At 38.1% G+C, this 26,825-nt stretch overlaps 1 protein-coding gene across 1 annotated transcript in view; it reads right to left on the bottom strand.

Annotated features, from left to right (window-relative positions):
• PCDH15 (protocadherin related 15) overlaps nt 1-26,825 on the bottom strand; it is a 1,038,602-nt gene that overhangs the window by 251,658 nt on the left and 760,119 nt on the right. The window contains exon 23 of the mRNA XM_075841191.1: nt 16,460-16,572. Coding sequence (XP_075697306.1) covers nt 16,460-16,572 — 113 coding nt within the window. The remainder of the gene's footprint in view (nt 1-16,459; nt 16,573-26,825) is intronic.

Below are 26,825 nucleotides of genomic sequence, written 5' to 3'. Positions count from 1 at the left end.
TCATATGGGCACTATTTGACCTCTAAAGGGAGCAGGGGCAAATTGGAAAGGTGTTTGGAGATATTACCAAGTCATTGACAGACATAACCGGGGAGGTAGAGAGCGGTAAATGTAGTTTATCACGCACTTGATGCCAACTGGAAAAAAACAACAACAAAACACGGCGCCAAATGGTGCAGGTCACCAAAGCAAAGTGATGCAAAGCAAGTAGGTAATGGTGATACAACTCACGTAGTGGGGTTCTGCAATTTCAGGCACAACCCTGATGTAAGCGACAGGTAATAGTAAGATGGAGCTACAGCTTGGTCCGATCCGGTCACAACCACGGTTACCGCAAAAGTATTTAAGAACATTTTGGAAGCAAATTGAACCATACATCGCACTGCTACCATCAAACAGAAGTCCAGTGTAATGGTAAAAATGGAAAATGGCTTTATTAAAGGCTTAATATGTCTACGCGTTTCAATACTACACCTCTTCCTCAGGTCATTGACTCAATGGTGGCAGCGCTGTGTATGGTTCACTATGCTTCCAACATTTTCTTGAAGTGGAAAAACTGGCACTGGTGAGCATATTATTATTAAGGAACAGTTTGGAGCGGCCTTGTTCCAGCCCCTACAGAGAGGACAATGGGAAGGCTACAGTTGTTTCGGAGGAGCAGTTTTAAACCATTCCATCAGATATGATCAGGGGCGGATTATAATGAGGGCACTCTGGGCAAGTGCCCAGGGGCCCGAGGCTGTTAAGAATTACAGCCGGTTCAGAGAACGGGAGTGAAGCGGGACCTCTAACCCAACCAGTGGCGTAGCTATAGGGCCCGCACTACATCAATAAAAAGTTACTATAGTAACTGGAGCCGCGGGCCCATTACTATAGTAACTACAGTACTTGCCTTCCTGTGCGCAGCACATGACGTCACAACGCTATGTGTTGCGCACAGCATCCTGATCCTGGATAGAATCAGGACATCCGCTTCGGCTAAAGAGGAGGGTAAGTTTAATATCCCTGTGTGCTTGAAGCTCATTGGCGGAGTCCGACTCCCAGGACCCCCGCCAATTACCTGTTTTGAAGGGGCCGCAGCGCTCATATGAGAGCTAGTGATTCCCCTTCATTCCGGTCACTTGCTGACATAATGAATCCATGTCGGCGATTCACAGTGTGAGCCAGTAAGGGAAATGAAGGGTAAGCAGCTGTCGTACCAGCGCTGCGGCCCCTTGAAAACAGGTGATTGGCGGGTCCCGGGACACGGACCCGAACCCATCAGCTATTGATGGCCTATCCTGAGGATAGGCCATCAATGTTTAGGGACTGGAAAATCCCTTTAAGCCTATGATGTTGCAGGCTTAGAGGGGCCCATGAGACAGGATCACAGATTGTGTGAGCCTGTCTGCTGGGCCCTGTATCTAAGCATCTTACATAAGCACATGGTAGGCTTAGATACATGGCCCATGTGTGATCCTGTCTGATGGGCCCTGTATATAAGCCTACCACATGTACTGTATAAGATTACTGTCTGCTGGACACTGTATATAAGCCTGCCTTGACAGACCGTATCACACATGGGCCCTGTATCCAAGCCTACCACATGTGTTACTAATCGTTTTTGTTGTGTTTGTGTTTTTTTTACAGGTTCGGTCGTTGGACTACGTCGGATTCGAGGACTACTTCGATGACAGAGTTTTTATTATCAATAAAATGGTTAATGAAGGTTGTCTGGGTGGCTTTTATTTCAATAAAATATTTTTTCTATGTCTTTGTTTGTTTTTTAAACTTTATTACTACCACCTTAGTAATGGCCGCCAGCTGATTGACAGCGTCCATTACTAAGGCGAGGCTTAGTGTTAGCCAGTGCAGAGGCTATCACTAACCCCCATTATTACCACCGCCACCAGGGGTGTCGGGAAAAAAACGGGTACGATCCAGTACCTGACCATCTGTAGTGATGGTCGGGTAATGGGGCGACCACAGGCTGGTATTATTAGGCTGGGAAAAGCCAAAAACTGTGGCCCTTCCCCCCCTGGTAATGTTAACCTGCTGCTGCTTTCTTGTATCTGGCTGGTTATGAAAAATGGGGGGGGGGGACCCCGCCAGATACAACAGCAGCAGCCTAGCATTACCAGGGGGGGAAGGGTCACTGTTTTTGGCCTTTCCCAGGCTGATATTACCAGCCTTTGGCTGACCCAGTACCCGACCATCACTACAGATGGTCGGGTACTGGTTCGTACCCGGTTTTTTCCCAACACCCCTAAATACACTCTATACATTGTTAATGTGCTAAATTACTATTCTAGCTGCAAACATCTGGTTTTTAATGCAATATCTACATAGGTGTATAGAGGCCCATTTCCAGCAACCATCACTCCAGTGTTCTAATGGTACATTGTGTTTGCTAACTGTGTTAGAAGGCTAATGGATGATTAGAAAACACTTGAAAACCCTTGTGCAATTATGTTAGCACCGCTGTAAACAGTTTTGCTGTTTAGAGGAGCTATAAAACTGACCTTCCTTTGAGCTAGTTGAGAATCCGGAGCATTACATTTGTGGGTTCGATTAAACTCTCAAAATGGCTAGAAAAAGAGAGCTTTCATGTGAAACTCGACAGTCTATTCTTGTTCTTAGAAATGAAGGCTATTCCATGCGAGAAATTGCCAAGAAACGGAAGATTTACTACAATGGTGTGTACTGCTCTCTTCAGAGGACAGCACAAACAGGCTCTAACCAGAGTAGAAAGAGAAGTGGGAAGCCCCGCTGCACAACTGAGCAACAAGACAAGTACATTAGAGTCTCTAGTTTGAGAAATAGACGCCTCACAGATCCTCAACTGGCAGCTTCATTAAATAGTACCCGCAAAACGCCAGTGTCAACGTCTACAGTGAAGAGGCGACTCCGGGATGCTGGCCTTCAGGGCAGAGTGGCAAAGAAAAAGCCATATCTGAGACTGGCTAATAAAGGGAAAAGATTAATATGGGCAAAAGCACACAGACATTGGACAAAGGAAGATTGGAAAAAAGTGTTATGGACAGACGAAACGAAGTTTGAGGTGTTTGGATCACACAGAAGAACATTTGTGAGACGCAGATTTACTGAAAAGATGCTGGAAGAGTGCCTGACGCCATCTGTCAAGCATGGTGGAGGTAATGTGATGTTCTGGGTTTGCTTTGGTGCTGGTAAAAGTGGGAGATTTGTACAAGGTCAAAGGGATTTTGAATAAGGAAGGCTATCACTCCATTTTGCAACGCCATGCCATACCCTGTGGACAGCGCTTGATTGGAGCCAATTTCATCCTACAACAGGACAATGACCCAAAGCACACCTCCAAATTATGCAAGAACTATTTAGGGAAGAAGCAAGCAGCTGGTATTCTATCTGTAATGGAGTGGCCAGCGCAGTCACCAGATCTCAACCCCATAGAGCTGTTGTGAAAGCAGCTTGACCGTATGGTACGCAAGACGTACCCATCAAGCCAATCCAACTTGTGGGAGGGGCTTCTGGAAGCATGGGGTGAAATTTCTCCCGATTACCTCAGCAAATTAACAGCTAGAATGCCAAAGGTCTGCAATGCTGTAATTGCTGCAAATGGAGCATTCTTTCACGAAAGCAAAGTTTGAAGGAGAAAATTATTATTTGAAATAAAAATCATTATTTCTAACCTTGTCAATGTCATGACTATATTTTCTAGTCATTTTGCAACTCATTTGATAAATATAAGTGTGTGCTTTCATGGAAAACACAAAATTGTCTGGGTGACCCCAAACTTTTGAATGGTAGTGTATATATGTACTGAGCTTGATTCTGGTGCTGTATTTATGTACTGACCTGGGTTTTGGGGCTGTATATATGTGCTGAGCTTGGTTCTGGGTTTGTATATATTTACCTTCTCTTAAGGTAAAAGTATATGTTAAATCTACTTTTACCTTAAGAGAAGGTAAATATATACAGTAAAAACTAAACCCAAAAAACCATGGAGGAATCTCAGTTTTTTCCAATTCACCCATTATATGGTACTTTACATGGTGCCAATAAAAACTATAACTCCTCCCGCAAAAAAATAATCCTTCACACACCACTCCATTGACGTAAAAATAAAAAAGTTATAAAGCTCCTGACCACTTCAGTGTCTCAAAGTATTCTGCTTTCTTTCTTCTATATGGCTCATTCTGCTTTTACAGCCAAATTAAAACCGTGCCAGATCTGTGGCCGCCTAAACAGAAATCTGGAAATATATACGGTACAGCGTCTTCGGAGTTCAAGAGGGGGGGGGGGCCAGACCTGAAAAAGTGCCCCATGGTACCCTTAATCTGCCCCTGGATAGGATATTCGTATTACCTGGTATTAGGACAGTATGTCCGGGAGTCCCATACCCCCAGTCCCCTTAGTAAGAATCAGTGTGCTAAAGGCTATCCTTGGCTTGGAGACATTCCAAATGTACTTGGTTAACATATGTTTCAGAAATAAGACGAAAGTATGGGGAAAAAAGATTGGGAGGGACTGTAGGAGGAAAAGGATTTTCGTCAGAATTATAATTTTAATTAGATTAGTTCTACTCATTCAGGAGTTATTTTTTTTGCCAAGATTTAAGATAGCAAGGTACCGTAGCAAGAATGAGTAGTTCCGTGAGTACTAGAGATTGGGAGAGAATGTCATTTGTAACACTAGAACTTTATTATAGTCAGAATGGAGACGGGAAGGTGAGTTATTATTTAGCTCTTCTCTCAGAGACTGGGGCAGGAGACACATAAAGCTTCACACTTGCTAGTGTTTATTTTAAAGTTGGACAGCTTCCCAAAGTCCACAAAATCTAAAAACGTGGGAGGGTGGCTAGAGGATAAGTAGAGATACAAAGCAATTTGTCTGCAAAGAAGCAGTAGTGTGCACCTTGTCACCCACCTTTACCCCCACAAGCAACGGCTCTTATCTCAATTTCCGAATAAGAGGTTCCATGGTAAGGATAAAAAGCAGAGGGGACTGGGGAATACATAGTCTTGTCAAGCAGGGGATCAGTACCTGCTGACCTGTTATCAGTCATTAAATGTTTATTTGTACACCAGGTATATGCTAAACAGAGAAGAGCCATCATTCTAAATTATAGCTTATAAGGTTACTATGATATATTTTTCATTAAATACAAAAAAAAGGAAAACTGAGAAATGTAGTTCAAAGGTGACATCATTGAGGAAGGAAATAGCTAACTTCTCGTGTTTTTTAATAGACTTTCATCTAACTAGCAGCCTGGGACTTAACTTTATGAAAACATCATTTATATTATGGCCTATTCACATCTTTGTCTGTGTTTACGTTGTTCTGCTCCTTTAGAGGAACAGAACAATGAAATTACTGGAAGCGCAGGTTCCATTGCGTGATGGACACCATCTGTACCCGATGGAACCCATTGACTTAACGGTGTCCGTCGTTTTACGGGAAACAATAGCGTAGCATGCTAACAGAGCCTCCAACACAGATGTGAACTCAATGTAGCACATGTAGATGTAATCAAATGTAGCAATTTTATTGTACACCCTGAGACACTTAGCCTGAACAGTTTGTAATTCATATCTTTGGAAAAACGCTTTAAACTGTTCACCAACATTATTCAAGAACAAATAAAAGGTTACATAGTACTTGAACTGCTAAGGATAATAAAAGAAAAAAAATGTACTCTGAAATAACAAATTATTACTTTATTATTTAAATGAATAAATGTTTCTGAATTTGTCCTGGAAGCCATTTGGGTATTGCTATTTGTTTGTCCTTGAAAATAATCTGCATTGAATACATACTCACAGCCCTGAGTGTATGTTTTTTCTTCATCTCTGAAAAATGTTGAAGTGTTTATCTAAATTTATTCCTCTGGCAGAATATGTATTTGCCTTTGGACGCTCTACTGGAGGTAAATATAATCTTTCCTCTTTCCTTAACTGTGTATAGAACAGTGACCAACAACAACAGGCAACCCTCAAGCAGTTCACTTGCATGGCTCTCTTGCTTAGAAATAATTCTCCTCTTCTCAGCTTGAGAATTATATTGCTATCTTGAAAGATAATAAACCCTGAAATCTCTGTGTAACACACCATTGACTTTGACAATTGACTTTACATTTGCCATTTAATTAGATGTCTTAAAGGGGTTTTCCCATCATTAATATTTATCATCTATTCACAGGATCCCAAAAACGCGCTCACCTGGCAGTCCCTGTGTGCCCCATATGAATGGAGTTGTACTGCACATGCTCGGCCACTGCTCCATTCACTTTGTATGGGCTGCCGGAGAAGGCCAAGCGTCTTCGCGGGACTGGTGGGGGTCACATCAGCTGTACACCACCGATCTAATATTTATCATCTATCCTGTGGACAGATGATAAATATAGATTATGGAAAACCCCTTTAAGGCCGCTTTCACATGGCAGTATTTTGGTCAGTATTTGTAAGCCAAAACCAGGAGTGGGTCAAAAACACGGAAGAAGTTCAAATCTTTCCATTATAATTTTTATTTGTTTATTTTCCATTCCTAGTTTTGGCTTCTATATAGTGATGGAACATACTGACCAAAATACTACCATGTGAAAGAGGCATAACTGTCATGGAGGCTAAAATAAGCCAAAAGAGAGCGATGATTAAAACAACCTAACACATTGCATCTCCTCCTCCAGTTACCATGTGACTAACACAATAGGGTTTGTAAAACTTACAGGGTACCTGAGCGGTGGAATCTCTCACCAGAAGTTTAAAAATTACGACAGAAATCGTGTCCGTGAGAAAGGGTGGCTTGGTTGCCTAGGCAATCTGTATAACACCAGGAACTTCTCCTGCAAAGGCAGCCTGCATCTCCGAGCAGCGTGTGATCATTGGAGGCACCCTTTTAAAAAGTTTAGATACCTGTTCATTTCTCACTTCACCTGTACTCCCGCCTATAATATACTCAAGCACGAAGTATAATGTAAACGTATACAACTTTATAATCTACTTTGTTTGAATTCAAGTCATGACCATAATAATTAAAACCTCTGCTTGCTGTCAGTCAACTAAAACATTCTTGTTTACGTTCAAAGTCTAGAAGCCTTGTCTGATCATGTCCAACTGGCACAAATATAGATTTGATACTTTGTAAGTCAATGGGGTACGTTGGTGTTGGTGGTATGCATCGTATGACGGATTTGGCACTGCGTTGTGGCTTCTGTTAAAAATGGAAGCGAAGACGCAAGTGTGAACATGCCCTAACCTAATATGGGTATCTATTGTGGCTTACACTAAAACACATTTTATAGTAGAAACCGCAATAGTATAATCTAAAATAAAACACATTAGTAATTTTACATTTTGAGAGGAATTTTATTACAAATAATCAAAGACTTATATTAGCATTTTATTCAGAAGGGAAAAATAATTTTTCCAAAATATTGTATCATTTTCTCCAGGTGACTTGTTTCAAAGTAAAAATCGTTATTTAAGTATTTTTATTTAAGTTGACTTTGATATTTTAATCAAAGTTTTATAAAACTTATGCACAAATTTTTGGCACTGGAGCCATATCACAGGAGTGCTGACATGATTCTTTTTGGGACTTGTGACCTAAATTTACCAGCTCTATTTTTATGCCTGTAGCAACACTGTCACACAAAGGAGTATTAATTCTTCTGCTTGACAGCAAAGGACATATGTAAATTGCATTTTAGAAAGTGCTTAAGAAACCTGGATTGTTAGACTTTATCCAATATCCTTCTGTCAACCTCATGGAAGAATCGAGAATAACAACGACAGACTAAAACGAGATCCTTTTCATTACAGCTATCCTCAGACTCAGTATTGTATTTTGAAAGGGTAACATAACACTTATTAAGCCACTAGTGCATAGTTCAAGCTTCCGTTTTAGTCTGGGTCACATTCACTGACAATTCAACAATCATGTATTTTGTATCGAAGCATAGACACCTATTCATAGTACTGAGAACATGCCTCCTTTGTACTTTTTGTCCAGGCACATTTAACAAGGACTTTCTTTAAGGCACATTTAACAAGAACTTTTAGAAATAAGCCAATTTTAAATTTTTGCGCCTTATTTTTGTCCAAAGGTGAATATGGAGCAATAACGATCACAAAGAAAGCTTTTAGTTGAATATAGTGCAGCTTTTACAATAAATGGACATGTTATGCAATTAACATATTATGTATGTATTTATAAATTGTGGAACATGTAAATAATGGGCCCTTAACTTTTTTGGGTTGAAAATTCTATATAAATAAACGTCATAATACGTCTTTATAAGGGTCAGAGATCAATTTTTTCTGATACAGAGCTCCAAATCCACTGTTTCCCTTCACACAGGTTTAGAGATAAATTATACTTTTCTGACTGCCTTCAGCCACCACAAAGAAGAGCTTAGGAGCTTACTAAAGACAGGTTATCATTGAGTGCAATGGCAGCTATATAAATCCGTCTTCATTAAGGTCATCCTAGAATTGTATCATTTAACTCTATGTGAAATATTTAAGGCTATGTGAAAGGAAGCAAGAGAATTGGAGCATTGTATCAGGAAAAAAATTAGCTCTAACGCCTATAAAGATATATTATGAAGTGAATCAGAACAGAAATGTGGACCTTTCTAGATTTAAATAAAATTTTTAATTTAATTTTAAAGCTGAACAGACACGAAGTGGCTGAGAGCTCAAACGGGTGCTTCAGCTGCTTCGTTTTAGCGATTGGTGGGGGTCTCAGTGCTCAGACCCCCACCAATCCAAACTTCTGACATGTCACTATGACAAGTCAGAAATTGGTTAAACGTTTAGCTATACTTTAATATGTAGCTAAACGTTCGAAAAACTTCTGACATGTTATAGTGGCATGTCAGAAGTTTTGATTGGTGGGGCTCTGAGCACTGAGACCCCCACCAATCACTCAGCCGCTTCGCTTCTGTTCTGCCTTTTCGGGAAATCAATGTATCGGAGTATGGGCTCAATAGAAAGTCTATAAGCCCATGCTCCGCTACATCGGCTTTCCAGAAAAAGCAGAACAGAAACGCAACGGCTGAGCGCTCACATGAACGCTTCTCCGGTTACGTTTTAGCGATTGGTGCGGGTCTCCATACTCAGGCCCCACCAATTAAAACTTCTGACATGTCACTATGACATGTCAGAAGTTTGACAAACGTTTAGTTACACTTTACAGGAATACTCAAGTCAAAACTGATAAACTGTGTTATGCCATTTGGGTGCACTTTTAATCCCTGAGTCCTCTCATACCCTATACTAGGCATAACATAATGTATATGTTTTGACTGCATGGTTTCTCCAACTAAATTATATTGGATAGGTACTGAGCTGAGTATCTACATAATCTCATATAGAAGGATTGTTGGAGAAGTATTGCATATCAAACCAATAGATAAGTTTGTAACTGGAAGTGTATACCACTAAACCAGTCTGCTTAAAGTAGATTGGCATTGTGACTACAGCATAGAAATAGAGCACGTTTGAAGCAGTCAAGCCATACTGTTTCCCATTAGATTTCCCAATATAAGGAACCCATCAGTATTCCATTTGACCTGTGATAAAGTATTATGACCTGTAATCAAAAAAGAAAAAAACAGGATTGCTACTGAGCCTTGATTTTTTTGAGCATTTTATTCTCTGCTGGACAGACCATTGCTTCCACTGTAGAGTCATGCGGGAAAGTTGGCAACTGGGATCTGGTGGAACTAATTGGCCTTTGCAGAGACAGACTTCCTGGTTTGTTTTAGACATTGTTTTAGACATTCATTCGCAAAGACTATGTCACTTTTTATTTGTTAATTCTCTAAGCCAGACTACAAACTTGAGAACTTCTATCTGCTCAAACAAATTTGGTATTCTATTTTCTTTGAGTCGAGAACAAAAATAGATACTTGTTTTCAGCTGGAAAATTGATAGTGTTCCCAGCAATGCTAAAATTGTCTCATTTGAGGATGCTAATTTCTAACACAATGAAGCACAGCAACAGGACAAAAATGACTTCAAGCTAATGATGTGAAGCAAAAACAAATGTGTGTGACGACAAGAAGAGAAAAAAGAGGAGGCGTGAAACCAAAGAAAGCACAACATTAAAAGTGAATATGTATTCTCTATATTTATTTTTCAATAATATTTTACATTATGCCACAAATGTAAAAACTCGTGTTTATCTTTGGAATCAATTTTCTTTCTGTGTGTTAAAACCCTATTCATCTTATAGATATGAAACAATTCTAATCGGCTTAATCACAACTATGCGACAGGAATCTTAACAAATTAAGCACCGCCGAATAGTTATAAATAGCAATTAACTTACCGTTTATTTTCAAGAGGACCTGTCAGATCCCCTGAAATGTACAGTATGTTTTAGTAAATACTTGTATTCCCCATAAAAAATGATTCTGGAGGATCGTTTCTTAGAACTCTACGTTGTACCATTCCCCTGTCATTCCTCCTACAAATTTATAAATAAAATTGACAATTGAGTGTTACCATTCCCCTTGTGAAAGGGTCTACTGCATCTCTATTACCTTGCTAGCATACCCCTGTAGACAGTGACAGACACAATATGCCCCCGACAACAAGGTCAGGTAGCATGCCCTCAATCATTGTGCCAGCTAGAAGGCGTTTCCCTAAAGAGTACCCCCATTAACAGTTCTAGCCAGAATATTCTACTAAAAAAAATGCATACCACCTCCTTTTTCCAACAAAGCATACTCCAGAATTCCCGGAAGGACTGGTAAGTGTTTAGTATATTGATAAAATAAAGCATGAACTGTAAATATGTCATGTATTTTGCGCAAGCTCAGATGACCATGCATACACCAGTATACATCGATCAGCCATACCATTAAAACACTGACGGGTGAAGTGAATAACATTCATAGTCTCATGATAATGTCAGGTGACAAGCGGTAAGATATATTAAGCAGAAAGGGGACACTCTGTTCTTGAATTTTATGTTTTGGAAGTAGGGAAAATAGGCAAGCATAAGAATCTAAGTGGTTTTGACAAGGGATAAATTGTGAATGCTGGACAACTAGGTCAGAGCATCTCCAAACTAGCAGGTATTGTGGTTTGTTCTCAAATGAAAGTGATTAGTACCTATCAAAAGGGGGTCCAAGGAAGGACAACAGGTGAACTGGCAACAGAGTCATGAGCACCCAAGGCTCATTGATGCACGTGGGGAACAAAGGTTAGCCTGTCTGGTCCGATCCTACAGTAGCACAAATTGCTAAAAAAAATGAATGCTGGTTATGATAGAAAAGTGTCAGAACTCACAGCTTGCTGTGTATCGGGCTGCAGATAGTTAGAATGCCTATGGTGACCCCTGTCCGCTGCCAAAAATGCCTAAAATGGGCACATGAGCATCAGAAGGTTGCTTGGTCTGATGAATCATGTTTTCTTTAACATTATGTTGACGGCCATGTACCAGGATGCACTATGCGAATAAGGCAAGCTGGCAGAGGCAGTGTGAAATATTTCTTAGGTGAATGTGAATGTTACTTTGACATGTACCACCAACCTAAACGTTGTTGCAGACAAGTACACCCTGATGAAGTTCTGATTAGACTAAATACGTTGATGGCGTCAGACGCCACAGCCATGTGCTGGGACTTCTAGACTGACACGGCTCAAACTGAACAGAGTTGGGACCATTAAGAAATATTTGACTATGGTCGAACTCTTGGGCATACCTATTATTTGTTGACTTATACAAACTTAACTGAGATTTTGGTACCTCAAGCCCCTTTACCAATCTTGCAAATGCACAAGCGGTGAGGATCCGCCTGAATGCATGGTTCATGAGTAACACTGGGATAAACCGTCCAATGCATTATATATGTGCTCTGCTGTGTATGTGGCCTTTGAACCTGCACCGGATCTGTTGGCGTTTATATTCGGAGCATTGAATCCTCAACTCCAACTTTATGTTGTTGCTGTTATTAAAGGTAGCCCGGATTTGCCTAAGATCAAAAACATTAACCTGAACTTTTGATTGTGATCCACAAGCCATTTGTCCCACGCTTAGCGGTCCTAATATCATACAATTGTATAGGAGTCTTTATTGATTGTAGGCTATTTACTATAACTGTAATTCTTGGTTACACTACTTTGTTTGTGGACAGGCTTTGACTTCGAAGTAGCTGCACAGTATTTATGTATTTTCTACTTTGAGTTTTAGGATATTATTAATAATCTATTTTATCCAATATCGGAGTGCTCATTGTAATCCCATAGTTTTGAGGAGTTTTTTTTTACAAAAATTGTTCAAGAATGGTTTGAAGAACATGACAACGAGCTCAAAGTGTTGAATTGGCCAATTAATTCCTTAGGTTTTATCCGATCGAGCACCTGTGGGATGTGCTGGAAAAACAAGTCCATTTCATGGAGGCCTCATCTCACAATTTATAGGACTTAAAAGGATCTGCTGCTAACATCTTGGTGGCAGATACCACAGGACACATTCAAAGGTCTTGTAGAGTGCATGTAAAAGCTGTTTTGGCAGCATGAGGGGGTCCTATACATTATTAGGCAGGTGGTTTTATTGATATGGCTGAGGTCTTTAAATCATATTTGCCTCCCACCCCTATGCCCTCAACAAACCTTACTTTCTGGCATAATCCCAACCTTCCTAATTTTTGCAACCATAATGTGGATACTATTGGTCTAAGACAAGTGTGAAATACCTTACCCATATCGTCTCCCCTCCTCTGAATTTTGCCCATTGGATGATATATTTAGTATTTTGGTGTTCATTGGAACATACCTCCATTCTGTGTTTAAATAGTGTAGCAGATATTATAAATCTGTGCTTTAGCCTTAGTATACTTTCCTGGTATCCCAAGCACAAAATCCTTAGGTAAACGTTAAGTAAGAGCATAAATAGTGTATTGGAGTGTGAGGGAGCAAACGATTTATATACTATCGCTTATATGGCGCCAATATATTCTACAGCATTGTGGCATGATTGTCACCATTTACACCAGTCCCTGTCCCCATTGTGACTCATAATCTGATTTTACACTGGGGCCCAGCACCTCTCATTGGCTTTATAGAAAGCCAATAAACCTATCAGAATTATTTTTACCAATGTGGAAGGAAACCCACACAAACATGGGGAGAATATGTGCAGATGTTGCTATTGGTCAGACTTGACCGCAATGCTAATTCGATTTTGTATAGATTTGTTTTTACATATAAACATCCTGTATGTATACATAAAATAGATTTGTTATCTAGAGTATAAATAGCACAATGACGTTTTTGGTATCAATATAATCACATACAAGCCGCAAATACATGTTGCTGTTATTATGGGTTGTTCTTTTCATGATTTATATAGCCTTTCTTCCCGTTTCTATTACATCAGTTTCCTTATTTGCACATTTCTTTCATTATTTGTTATTGCCATTTTATGTAGTTCTTAAAAGTGATTTAAATATTAAAACACATTTCCATGATACTCTTAATAGTCTTCAGAATTTAAAATGACAATTTTAATTATATATTTGCCATAAAGAAAGATGCACTTAGTCAAGATATCTCACTGTCTCCACCTCCCAAGGTCAGCACAAAAAATATGCAGTAGGTCATGTGCAATGTGATTGTGAGTCTCACAGAATATTCACCAAGGAAGAAACAAATATTACAGTATTGTGTGCATATTATAAAAGTATAATAGGTAATAATGGGACCCTACATCTAATATTTAAATTGGACCTTACTAGGCGACTATCAGTTATGCGCAATGGTTTTGACTATGACAGATTATATACTGTAAAATGGGTAGCTATGCGAGTCTATACACCCATTACACCTTCTACTGTTCCTCTTTTCCAGCTTTCCTGGGCACTCATTGCTCTGCTTCCCTTGAGTCTCTGCCTCACGCATTGTTTCCTAACACTCTTATTCTGTCTCTCACATCCCCTGTGCTTCAGGTTTTTACCTAACTACTGTACTTCTCTGCAGTGGAGTAAATACCGCTGTAGCAGCCATAGCGGCCGCTAGGAGGTCCACGGCATGACGGAGCCCGTGCCGCCCACCCGTCCTTAGGACGCAGAAACTACTGAATACTATGGCATAGCAGGGAGGTATCACTCTGCTCTTCAATTTACTAGGCTACAGGCCACGTTCGGGCTGCAGCCTATCCCTGCGCAGGTAGGCGTGAAGATGTCACTGGATCACGCCAGCCTCTCCAAGGATTCCATCGGCGTTGAGGATGTTGTGGATCAGCTCCGTTCGCTTCCGGTCAGTATAATTTTTTTTATTTTATGTGTTTGGGGGGTGCTATCTACAGGGGGGCTGTATGGTACTATCTACAAGGGGAAAGTGGGAGGCACTATCTACAAGGGGGGCTGTATGGCACGAACTACAAGGGGGGCACTATTCACAGGGGGAAGGGTGGCACGATCTACAAGGGGGGCTGTATAGCACTGCTTACAGGTGGGGTTGTATAGCACTGCTTACAGGTGGGGCTGTATAGCACTGCTTACAGGTGGGGCTGTATAGCACTGTCTACAGGGGGGCTGTATAGCACTGCCTACAGGGGGGCTTTATGGCACAATCTACAGGGGGGCTGTATGGCACAATCTACAGGCTGCACTATCTACAAGTGGGGCAGTGTGTGGCACCCAGGGGAGGGGGCAGTCAAAAATTTGCTATGGAGCCGTGTCTTTCCTAGTTACGCCCCTGCTTCTTCCCTTCATTTAAAGGCGGGGCCTGCATACAGACTTTGGGGGCACGCCTCTTGCCTAGTGTTCCCGGGCTGGCGACTGCCGCTTTCAATTGTATCAGAGGATGATGATACAGTTGAATTTTATCTGCGATACATAATATTCCCCAGTGAGATAACCTATCCCTCCATCGCAACCAGTGACCCAAGGTGGCCTAGGAAATTTCAGTCTAACAACGCCTTTGATGACAACTGATATTAGCTTTTGCATTCCATAGCATTACAATATGTTCATACAACCAACATGAGAATCCCGTGTGACCGTCGCTCAGCCAACCTATCAATCATAGAGACACTGGGTGAAAAAAGTTGCATAACAGTTGCTACTATTCCTTGTGTGTACCCCCTGCCTAAGAGAAGTAACACCCTCAGCTATTATACATTAACTGATGGTATCCATCAAAGGAACAAAAAAAAATATTCCTCTTTGAAAGATGGATTGGTCTTTAAAGCATTATTTTGGTTTTAGCAAATAAATCTTACTCTTTGTATAATGTAAAGTTATGCAATTCTGCAACATACTTTCTGTTTCAATTCCTCATAGTTTTCAAGATCATTATTTGGTGTCATTCAATAGGAATCTTCATGGTTTACTTACAGGTAATGAAAATCTGTCCATGGTCATGTGATGATCACACAGGTGCAGGGCTCGTTACAGTACAGTTATCAGAGCTGTGTCTTGTAATCAGCTCTGTACTTGTGACCAGGACAAATGTTTATTCACTGGAATTAAACAATGAAGGTTCCTATAGAATGACAGCAAGCAGAGTTACATCATGATAATTTATAGACATTAAATGGTTGCTACTAAACTGAAACACTCAATTCACTTGAGTTATGCAACTCAGTAAATGCATGCCTGAAGGGGCGCGATCAGAAATTTTAAGCCCAATACAGACAATTTTTAGGGGCACCCAGGAGCGGACACAGACAGCTGAGGGCCCCTGTGCAAGAACGGTAATGGGCCCCTTGCTCTCCTATATTTTTCATCATAAATCACCCCCTAATGTCTCACAAATAATCCATCAGAAGCGTGCAACATAAAATTAATCATCTCAGGCATTTACATGCAATCTTACAGAAGGAAGAAGGTTGCTTTAAGGTGACCATAAGTCCCTTTACCTACTGGGTCTCTGTGCAACACAACAGGTGCACTAATGGTATGTCTGCCCCTGGGGCACCCCAACATCATTCATTTTCTATTATGCACCCTATCTTGCTCCACTCTGGTCACATGTGGCTTGAGCCCATGGTGTAGGTTATTTGAAATAGTCCATACAAAATAGCAGCTCTGTAGGGCCCATTCATTTTAAGTAGTCATATATTGGTTATTGAACTAAGGCCGGGTTCCTGAAGGCAGTACGAGCTGTACTACCCCAATGGCGGCACAGGGTGCTTCCATTGTGAGCAGATAATATTTAAACTGCATTCTTTTATCTTATTTTTTCTATAAATTTATTTAACACCTTAGATTAAGAAGCTGGTAGAACCATAAAATATTTGCATATAAATTCAATAATAAAAGCTCATGAGTAAAATAGATTTTCTCACTTCTTGCCATCACGTTTGGCTTGAAAAGATGCCATTAGTGGGGACGTCAATGAAACAAGTGTTTAATACTTTAATATGATAAAAAAAATACTACATACTAGCATACATATAATTTTGTGATATTACATAATGAACACACATCATACCCAATGCAATGTCGTTTTCTCTATTTATTTGTAAAGGCAGAAGTTACCTGTATTCCTCTTGAGTGAACCGTGGGATTACAGATGGTTGTAAAACTGTTATTATTATCATTGTGCTATTAGATTTCACAGGGTCACCGTCATCGTAAGCTATCACAACCAGCTACAGGGAAAAGACAGAAACAGATTATGGATATCATTGTAAAACAAGATACTTTATTATAACTATAAATATGGCTCTTCTAGTAATCTACTGTAATAAAGGTTTTAGAGCTAATAATAAATACATTTGTCCCATATACCAGGTACGTGTGATCTTGGACCACTAGAAATATATTGTACTCTATGATTTGGCCAAACAAAAGTGTTCAAAGTACTTCTCTGGTAATTTGAGTTTAATAACAAATCTTATGATTTAAGAGCTGTAAATTTTAAAGAATATGGTAAATTAGAGCTCTAGAATCGTAGGTTAGCAATCCTACAGTAAGTACAATGCCGCCACTGATTGTCATTGGCTGCCCAAAATAAGCCAAGCAAAGCCAACAGGAGACAAAATGGCACGACACCTTTCCAGTGCTACTCCCACTTAGTTCTAGGAATTGACGAGGTCACAGTGTCAGGCCCCCACCAAATGGACAGTGCTTTATCATCCTACTGATAAGCCACCAATCTCAATGATGAGACAATACTCGAAAGAGGTTTTCCAAAATACTAAATTATATATAATAGGTTGTTTGGGCTTAAAATGTAAAAATAACAAAAATGTATAATATATAGTTACCATATTCCAATCTCAGACATGGTGAATTCAAAGCTCTGGCACTCGCACCTATATCAAGAAGGGGGAGTTATCCGACCCCGGTCATGCCGGGTAAGGCAGTCGATGGTCGCTAATTCCAGCAGGGGATGGAGTGGAGTGGTGGCCTCACCTGCGCACTCTCCATTCTGTTCTATGTGAGTTAAGGAAACAAGCGTTGCTTGGCTGCTTTCATAACTTCCTTATAACATAATGGGGAGAGCAGCACTGATGCGGGGGCCGCCTCATCAGGTGGGACGAGAGTCAAGGGATAGTCGTTCTTGATATAGGTGCTGATCCCAGAGCTAAGACCCGCTTCTGTCAGACATTTATGGTATATGCTGTGGACATGCCATAAATATCTGAGATGGGAATAACCCTTTAATTCTGCTCTATTCATGCACTGATACTCCCAAAGTGAAGAAACAGAGAAGACCTGGGTGCGATGGCACAGGAACAGAGCACAGTTAATACTTAGATGACATATTTTTGCATTTTAAAGAGGCTCTGTCACCACATTATAAGTGACGAAATCTACTACATAAGGAGATCGGCGCTATAATGTAGGTGACAGTAATGCTTTTTATTTCGAAAAACGATGTTTTAAACCACTTTATGAGCGTTTTTTAGCTTTAAGCTAATGAGTTTCTTAATGCCCAAGTGGGCGTGTTTTTACTTTAGATCAAGTGGGCGTTGTACAGAGGAGTGTATGACGCTGACCAATCAGTGACCAATCAGTCATGCACTTCTCTCCATTCATTTACTCAGTGCATAGTGACACTGCGTTGTTTGCTATGTGCTGTCTTATACTGAAACGTTAACGTTACTGAAGTGTTTAGACAGTGAATAGACATTCCTTCCAGCCTGGCTGGGATGTCTATTCACAATCCCATAAGATAGGCTGGAGAAAGGTAGAAAAAACACAAAGCGCACAATAGTGCGTGACACTGTGATTTTACACGTGTGAACAAGGTTCTAAATACGCTCACCTGGTGGGGTTATGCTGGGAGCATAACATCCAGTGTAACAAATTCCACTTAGGTAGCCTCCACGGTAGATTGGTGGCAGGATCAGCTTGCAGCATAGGACCCGGTTTGAGAACTTGAAGTACAAAGTCTCAATAATGAATGAAGGAATAAAAGCAAAAAAGCCAAAAAAAACGGGTGTCTTCTATGCGCTATTGATCAATAGGATCTTCCAAAGGACGTGTATTCCAAGTTCCTCAAGGATAACGGTATAGTCGGTATTGAAAGGATTTATTGATACCAGAAGATATAAAAACACAACTGTTTAACAATGAACAGTTTCGAAACCGGACCGGTTTCTTCCTCAGGTAGTATGTAAATGAAAGGGTGGGGTGTCGGTTAAATAACCGAGTGAAAGGTCAATTAAAAACAAGAACTACCGGGTCAGATACACAAATAAAAACACCAACTCAAATTACATATCAGAGTGTACATATGATTACAGTCAAAGTAAAAAAATATAAAATATATGATATATATGAACTATGTACAAATGTCCAATGAAAGATGATTCATTTCTGTGTGTTATGCTTGGAAAATGTCCAGCTGTTGAAAACATCCTGTATTAAACGGGATTGAACGTATACATATATACCAAAAAAAAATGCACATACATAATTGTATTATTTTAAAAATGTATATATTATAAATAAGTTTAAAATTTAATAGGGTTAAAAGGATATTAATAAAAAGAAGAATGATTTAAAAAGGGGAAAGCTTAAAACATAGCTTCCTTTCTGACTATTTTAGAGTCTATGTTAGTTCATTTCCTGAATATAATTGTCCTAAAGAAAACTCGGGCTACAGGTGGAGTACCATTCTAGTAATCGTTATTTCTGGACGTAATATTAAAGATAGATTCTCCTTTTGCTCATTTTATTCAGTTTGTCTATTTTGCTATACAAATTCGTAAATACCAAACTAAGATAGTTTTTGTGCAGATTCTATATTGGTACATATATATATATATATACATATTTTTTTAAAATGATGTGCGCATAACTATACTATTTTCGTCAAAAGTTATAATAATGCCAGTTTTATCATTGTACTGGTCTTGGTGTTACTCACAAATGATCAAAGTTTGGTGGTTTTGATTTTTAATGTCAAACAGATTATTTCTTTCGATACGATATTTACCACTTGTTGAAGAACTTTGTATATGTATACACATATATAATTACATATAACAAATTTCCCATTTATTTCCATATAATGGGATTCATCCAAAGTAAATTTGTTATATTAAATTATCATCTCTGTCATTTCATTCAAACCTGCAGGTTTTAGGGTCTTCAATTTGTATATCCAAAAGATTTCTCTCTTGCACAGTGAATCCTATCTGTCCGCTCGGTTGTCATTTATATGTTCAATTGGTGTAATATGGAAACAACTAAAGTCATTATTATGAAACAAAGTACAGTGTTTGGAGACACTGTGCAAGAGGAATTTTTTCTTACAGTTAGAACGATGTTTATTTAGCCGACAATGCAAGAATTGGATTGTTCTTCCTACATATTGTAGACCGCAGACACAGTCAATGAGGTAGATAACGTAATTTGACTGGCAATTTAACTGTGTTTCGATTTGGTACTCGTTTTTTGTTTGGTTTGATTTAAAAGAATCTGTGGTGCGTATACTAAGACAACATAAACATTTCTTTTTCCTGCATTTGGAGCTCCCCTTTAAATATGCACTTGAGGACATAGTATTTTGTTGGGGCATCATTTGTCTTCCAGAAAAATTAATCTTACTCGGTGCTAAAATGTTCTTCATAGTTTTTGCTCTCTTAAAAGTAATCATTGGTTTTAGAGGTAGGCTATTTTTTAAAAACGGATCAGTGTGTAAAATGTACCAATATTTATTCATGATATCCTTGATATTTTTATGTGCAGCGTTATATTTAGTTATGAAGTTGAAGGAGAAAAACTTTTTTATTTGTTCATCTTTCGCTTTTTTTGTGTCTATTATATCAACAGCTTCAATACCATTTGATAATGTAACCTTAGGGGGCAAACAATCCTCTTCACTTAAAATCACTGTTTTTTTGTATGCATCAGAGAGGAGTTTTTTTGGATAATTTTTTTCTTTAAATCTTTTTTGTAAGATACGACTTTGATCGTTAAAGTCTTTGTTCGATGTACAGTTTTTTCTAATTCTTTTATACTGACTATATGGGATGTTTTTTAGCCACTTATGATAGTGGCTGCTCTTATAGTCCAAATAGCTATTGCTATCCACTTTTTTGAAGTGGGTACGGGTGATGATTTTACTCGTAGTTTTGACTATTGTTAAATCCAAAAAATCGATTTCAATTGGTTGTATGTTGAACGTAAAATTTATCCCCCAGGTATTAATGTTCAGCATCTGACAAAACTCTGTCGCTGTTGTAAGATCACCTTCCCAAATTAAGAACAGATCATCTATAAATCTTCTAAATAATAAGATATTGGTGTTTGCCCATGGATGTTGCCAGATATATTCCTCCTCAAACATTCCCATGAAGATATTTGCATAGCTAGGAGCTACCCTTGTCCCCATAGCTGTGCCTTTTACTTGGTGATATAGTTTCTGATCAAATGAAAAGATATTATTCTTTAAAATAAATTCCATACTACTACAAAAAAAGTCAATTTGTATTGGTAGTAGTTCCGTATCCCTCTCCAGTCTTATTTTTAGTTTTTCCAAACCCAATACATGTTCAATGTTGCTGTAGAGTGCAGCAACATCCAAAGTAATAAATAATAGATTTTCTCTCATTGGAACGGTCTTTAGATCCACAATTAATTGGGTTGAGTCTTTTAAAAAACTTGGGAATTCTATCACATATTTTTGTAAAATTATATCTAGGTAGTGAGAGAGGTGACAGGTGGGAGATTGCATACCCGATATAATAGGTCTCCCTGGTGGGTTAATTAAGTTTTTGTGTATTTTTGGAAGATGATAATAGAAGGGCATGTTGATATTCTCCGGGATCAGATATTTTTTTTCTTTTTTATTAAGAATATTATTCGAGAAAGCTTGATTGACCATGATTTTAAGGCCTTCCAAAATTGTCGATAAAGGGTTAACTATGAGTTTCCTATAGTAGTTCTCATCTGATAAAATTCTCATTGCTTCTTCATAGTAGTCTGTAACATTTTGAATTACTGTCCCCCCTCCCTTGTCTGCTGATCTGATAACTAATTGGTTATTATTTTTGAGGTTTTTTGGGGCTATTTTCTCTTTATAAGTAAGGTTATTTTTTCCACGGATTTTGGATGAATCTAGCTCCTCTAGATCCTTGAGGACTAGATGGTGGAAAGTATTGATAAAATTTCCTTGGTTACCCACAGGATAAAATTTAGATACCGGTTTTAGATCGGTGTGTCTAAATATATCCGATATTTCTGTATCTGAAATTGTGTTAGTATTTGTGATATTGTCGGAGTCAGTGGGATTATTTTTTGTGGCTGTAATTTGGAAATGTCTGTGCAATGTTAATTTCCTCGTAAATCTATGTAGATCTAAAAATAGATCAAAGCCATTTGCACTGGCAGTGGGACAGAATGCTAAACCTTTATTCAATAGTGATGTTTCAGAGTCATTTAGGATGTGGTTTGAAAGGTTAAATATAGAGGTTTGTTTTGTAGGAGGAGTAATTATTCTTTTTTTCTTTTTACCTCCTCTAGTTCCTCTGTATCGTACTTTCTTTTTTTGGGGTGAAAGAAGTGCGTGATTGTTAATTTCTGTGGGTTGGATGGGGGAAGTGGATCTAAAAAAAGGGGGGAAGGGGAAACTTGAGAGCTGGAAGGTGGGTTTTCTTCTAATTGAATTGAAAAAGCAGACGCTAGGAATGGAACAGACATGTTTGACCCGGCTCTAGTATTATCAATGGTATTTGTTCCCAAGGGGAGAGAACAATCAGCAGTATTAGTTCCCAAGGGGAGAGAACAATCAACAGGACTTAGCAGTGTTGAATGGGGAGCGGATAATATTTTACTGGGGGGATGAGAAAAGGAAGATTCCAATTGAATTCTGGTTGGGGAATTGTCGGGTGAATTATGGACTGTTAAAATAGACATATCGATCAATAAGTTCCCTATAGGTGATTTCTGAGTTTCCACCGAGTCAGAGAAGGTGAGATTGGTAGGGTTTAGGCTTTTAGTGTTTTTATCCAAAGGTCGGGGTTTGGAATTGGGTGTATTCCTATAGTTTGCTTTACTAAATTTGCTATTCAAAAACATTCTACGAGACTGACTCATCTCAAACCTTTTTTCTAATTCAAGTTTTTTGGAATCTGATTGAGGAGGAATAGTGATAGGCAACAGAGTTTTATTAGGTAGCAGAGTTTTATTAGTTGTATGTGTTCGTTCAGGGCGGACATAGTGAAAGGGGTGTTTTGTCCAGGATCTAATTTGATTGGTTTGGTAGTCTATTCTATCTCTAATCAATTTGTTAGCTTTTTTCTCAATTAGTTCTTGTTCAGCTTTAAAAATCCTATTGTTAATATTATGATTAATGTGGTGAAAATCAATATGTTTGGAATAGATTTTTGATTTCTCTATGATAGTTTCAATACTACTAGCCAATTTGACACATAACATTTTCCTTTTAGATAATAATCTATTAATCATTCCCCTAGTACATTCTTCCATAAACTCTTCCCAATTAGTAGTGAAAATAATATCGTCCTTAAATGTAGAAGAAAAGGGCATTCTAAGCCCTCTGGGCGTGATTTTTTCTTTTAGATCCACTTCCCCCATCCAACCCACAGAAATTAACAATCACGCACTTCTTTCACCCCAAAAAAAGAAAGTACGATACAGAGGAACTAGAGGAGGTAAAAAGAAAAAAAGAATAATTACTCCTCCTACAAAACAAACCTCTATATTTAACCTTTCAAACCACATCCTAAATGACTCTGAAACATCACTATTGAATAAAGGTTTAGCATTCTGTCCCACTGCCAGTGCAAATGGCTTTGATCTATTTTTAGATCTACATAGATTTACGAGGAAATTAACATTGCACAGACATTTCCAAATTACAGCCACAAAAAATAATCCCACTGACTCCGACAATATCACAAATACTAACACAATTTCAGATACAGAAATATCGGATATATTTAGACACACAGATCTAAAACCGGTATCTAAATTTTATCCTGTGGGTAACCAAGGAAATTTTATCAATACTTTCCACCATCTAGTCCTCAAGGATCTAGAGGAGCTAGATTCATACAAAATCCGTGGAAAAAATAACCTTACTTATAAAGAGAAAATAGCCCTAAAAAACCTCAAAAATAATAACCAATTAGTTATCAGATCACCAGACAAGGGAGGGGGGACAGTAATTCAAAATGTTACAGACTACTATGAAGAAGCAATGAGAATTTTATCAGATGAGAACTACTATAGGAAACTCATAGTTAACCCTTTATCGACAATTTTGGAAGGCCTTAAAATCATGGTCAATCAAGCTTTCTCGAATAATATTCTTAATAAAAAAGAAAAAAAATATCTGATCCCGGAGAATATCAACATGCCCTTCTATTATCATCTTCCAAAAATACACAAAAACTTAATTAACCCACCAGGGAGACCTATTATATCGGGTATGCAATCTCCCACCTGTCACCTCTCTCACTACCTAGATATAATTTTACAAAAATATGTGATAGAATTCCCAAGTTTTTTAAAAGACTCAACCCAATTAATTGTGGATCTAAAGACCGTTCCAATGAGAGAAAATCTATTATTTATTACTTTGGATGTTGCTGCACTCTACAGCAACATTGAACATGTATTGGGTTTGGAAAAACTAAAAATAAGACTGGAGAGGGATACGGAACTACTACCAATACAAATTGACTTTTTTTGTAGTAGTATGGAATTTATTTTAAAGAATAATATCTTTTCATTTGATCAGAAACTATATCACCAAGTAAAAGGCACAGCTATGGGGACAAGGGTAGCTCCTAGCTATGCAAATATCTTCATGGGAATGTTTGAGGAGGAATATATCTGGCAACATCCATGGGCAAACACCAATATCTTATTATTTAGAAGATTTATAGATGATCTGTTCTTAATTTGGGAAGGTGATCTTACAACAGCGACAGAGTTTTGTCAGATGCTGAACATTAATACCTGGGGGATAAATTTTACGTTCAACATACAACCAATTGAAATCGATTTTTTGGATTTAACAATAGTCAAAACTACGAGTAAAATCATCACCCGTACCCACTTCAAAAAAGTGGATAGCAATAGCTATTTGGACTATAAGAGCAGCCACTATCATAAGTGGCTAAAAAACATCCCATATAGTCAGTATAAAAGAATTAGAAAAAACTGTACATCGAACAAAGACTTTAACGATCAAAGTCGTATCTTACAAAAAAGATTTAAAGAAAAAAATTATCCAAAAAAACTCCTCTCTGATGCATACAAAAAAACAGTGATTTTAAGTGAAGAGGATTGTTTGCCCCCTAAGGTTACATTATCAAATGGTATTGAAGCTGTTGATATAATAGACACAAAAAAAGCGAAAGATGAACAAATAAAAAAGTTTTTCTCCTTCAACTTCATAACTAAATATAACGCTGCACATAAAAATATCAAGGATATCATGAATAAATATTGGTACATTTTACACACTGATCCGTTTTTAAAAAATAGCCTACCTCTAAAACCAATGATTACTTTTAAGAGAGCAAAAACTATGAAGAACATTTTAGCACCGAGTAAGATTAATTTTTCTGGAAGACAAACGATGCCCCAACAAAATACTATGTCCTCAAGTGCATATTTAAAGGGGAGCTCCAAATGCAGGAAAAATAAATGTTTATGTTGTCTTAGTATACGCACCACAGATTCTTTTAAATCAAACCAAACAAAAAACGAGTACCAAATCGAAACACAGTTAAATTGCCAGTCAAATTACGTTATCTACCTCATTGACTGTGTCTGCGGTCTACAATATGTAGGAAGAACAATCCAATTCTTGCATTGTCGGCTAAATAAACATCGTTCTAACTGTAAGAAAAAATTCCTCTTGCACAGTGTCTCCAAACACTGTACTTTGTTTCATAATAATGACTTTAGTTGTTTCCATATTACACCAATTGAACATATAAATGACAACCGAGCGGACAGATAGGATTCACTGTGCAAGAGAGAAATCTTTTGGATATACAAATTGAAGACCCTAAAACCTGCAGGTTTGAATGAAATGACAGAGATGATAATTTAATATAACAAATTTACTTTGGATGAATCCCATTATATGGAAATAAATGGGAAATTTGTTATATGTAATTATATATGTGTATACATATACAAAGTTCTTCAACAAGTGGTAAATATCGTATCGAAAGAAATAATCTGTTTGACATTAAAAATCAAAACCACCAAACTTTGATCATTTGTGAGTAACACCAAGACCAGTACAATGATAAAACTGGCATTATTATAACTTTTGACGAAAATAGTATAGTTATGCGCACATCATTTTAAAAAAATATGTATATATATATATATATGTACCAATATAGAATCTGCACAAAAACTATCTTAGTTTGGTATTTACGAATTTGTATAGCAAAATAGACAAACTGAATAAAATGAGCAAAAGGAGAATCTATCTTTAATATTACGTCCAGAAATAACGATTACTAGAATGGTACTCCACCTGTAGCCCGAGTTTTCTTTAGGACAATTATATTCAGGAAATGAACTAACATAGACTCTAAAATAGTCAGAAAGGAAGCTATGTTTTAAGCTTTCCCCTTTTTAAATCATTCTTCTTTTTATTAATATCCTTTTAACCCTATTAAATTTTAAACTTATTTATAATATATACATTTTTAAAATAATACAATTATGTATGTGCATTTTTTTTGGTATATATGTATACGTTCAATCCCGTTTAATACAGGATGTTTTCAACAGCTGGACATTTTCCAAGCATAACACACAGAAATGAATCATCTTTCATTGGACATTTGTACATAGTTCATATATATCATATATTTTATATTTTTTTACTTTGACTGTAATCATATGTACACTCTGATATGTAATTTGAGTTGGTGTTTTTATTTGTGTATCTGACCCGGTAGTTCTTGTTTTTAATTGACCTTTCACTCGGTTATTTAACCGACACCCCACCCTTTCATTTACATACTACCTGAGGAAGAAACCGGTCCGGTTTCGAAACTGTTCATTGTTAAACAGTTGTGTTTTTATATCTTCTGGTATCAATAAATCCTTTCAATACCGACTATACCGTTATCCTTGAGGAACTTGGAATACACGTCCTTTGGAAGATCCTATTGATCAATAGCGCATAGAAGACACCCGTTTTTTTTGGCTTTTTTGCTTTTATTCCTTTATTCACAATCCCGGCACTTTGTTAATGTTTCTGTGGTACTTACAGCAGAGCAAGCGTAATCTTGTGAGATCACGTTATAAATGACAGGTTACAGCGAGATTACGCTTGCTCTGCAGTAAGTACCACAGAAACATTAACAAAGTGCCGGAATTGTGAATAGACATCCCGTCCTGGCTGGAGGTGATGTCTTTTCACTGTCTAAACACTTCAGTAACG

The sequence above is a fragment of the Rhinoderma darwinii genome, chromosome 11 (genome assembly GCF_050947455.1).
Source record: "Rhinoderma darwinii isolate aRhiDar2 chromosome 11, aRhiDar2.hap1, whole genome shotgun sequence".
In the NCBI taxonomy this organism is placed as follows: Eukaryota; Metazoa; Chordata; class Amphibia; order Anura; family Rhinodermatidae; genus Rhinoderma; species Rhinoderma darwinii.
Note: the sequence above shows the minus strand (reverse complement) of the source record. Positions and strands in the feature narration are given on the sequence as shown.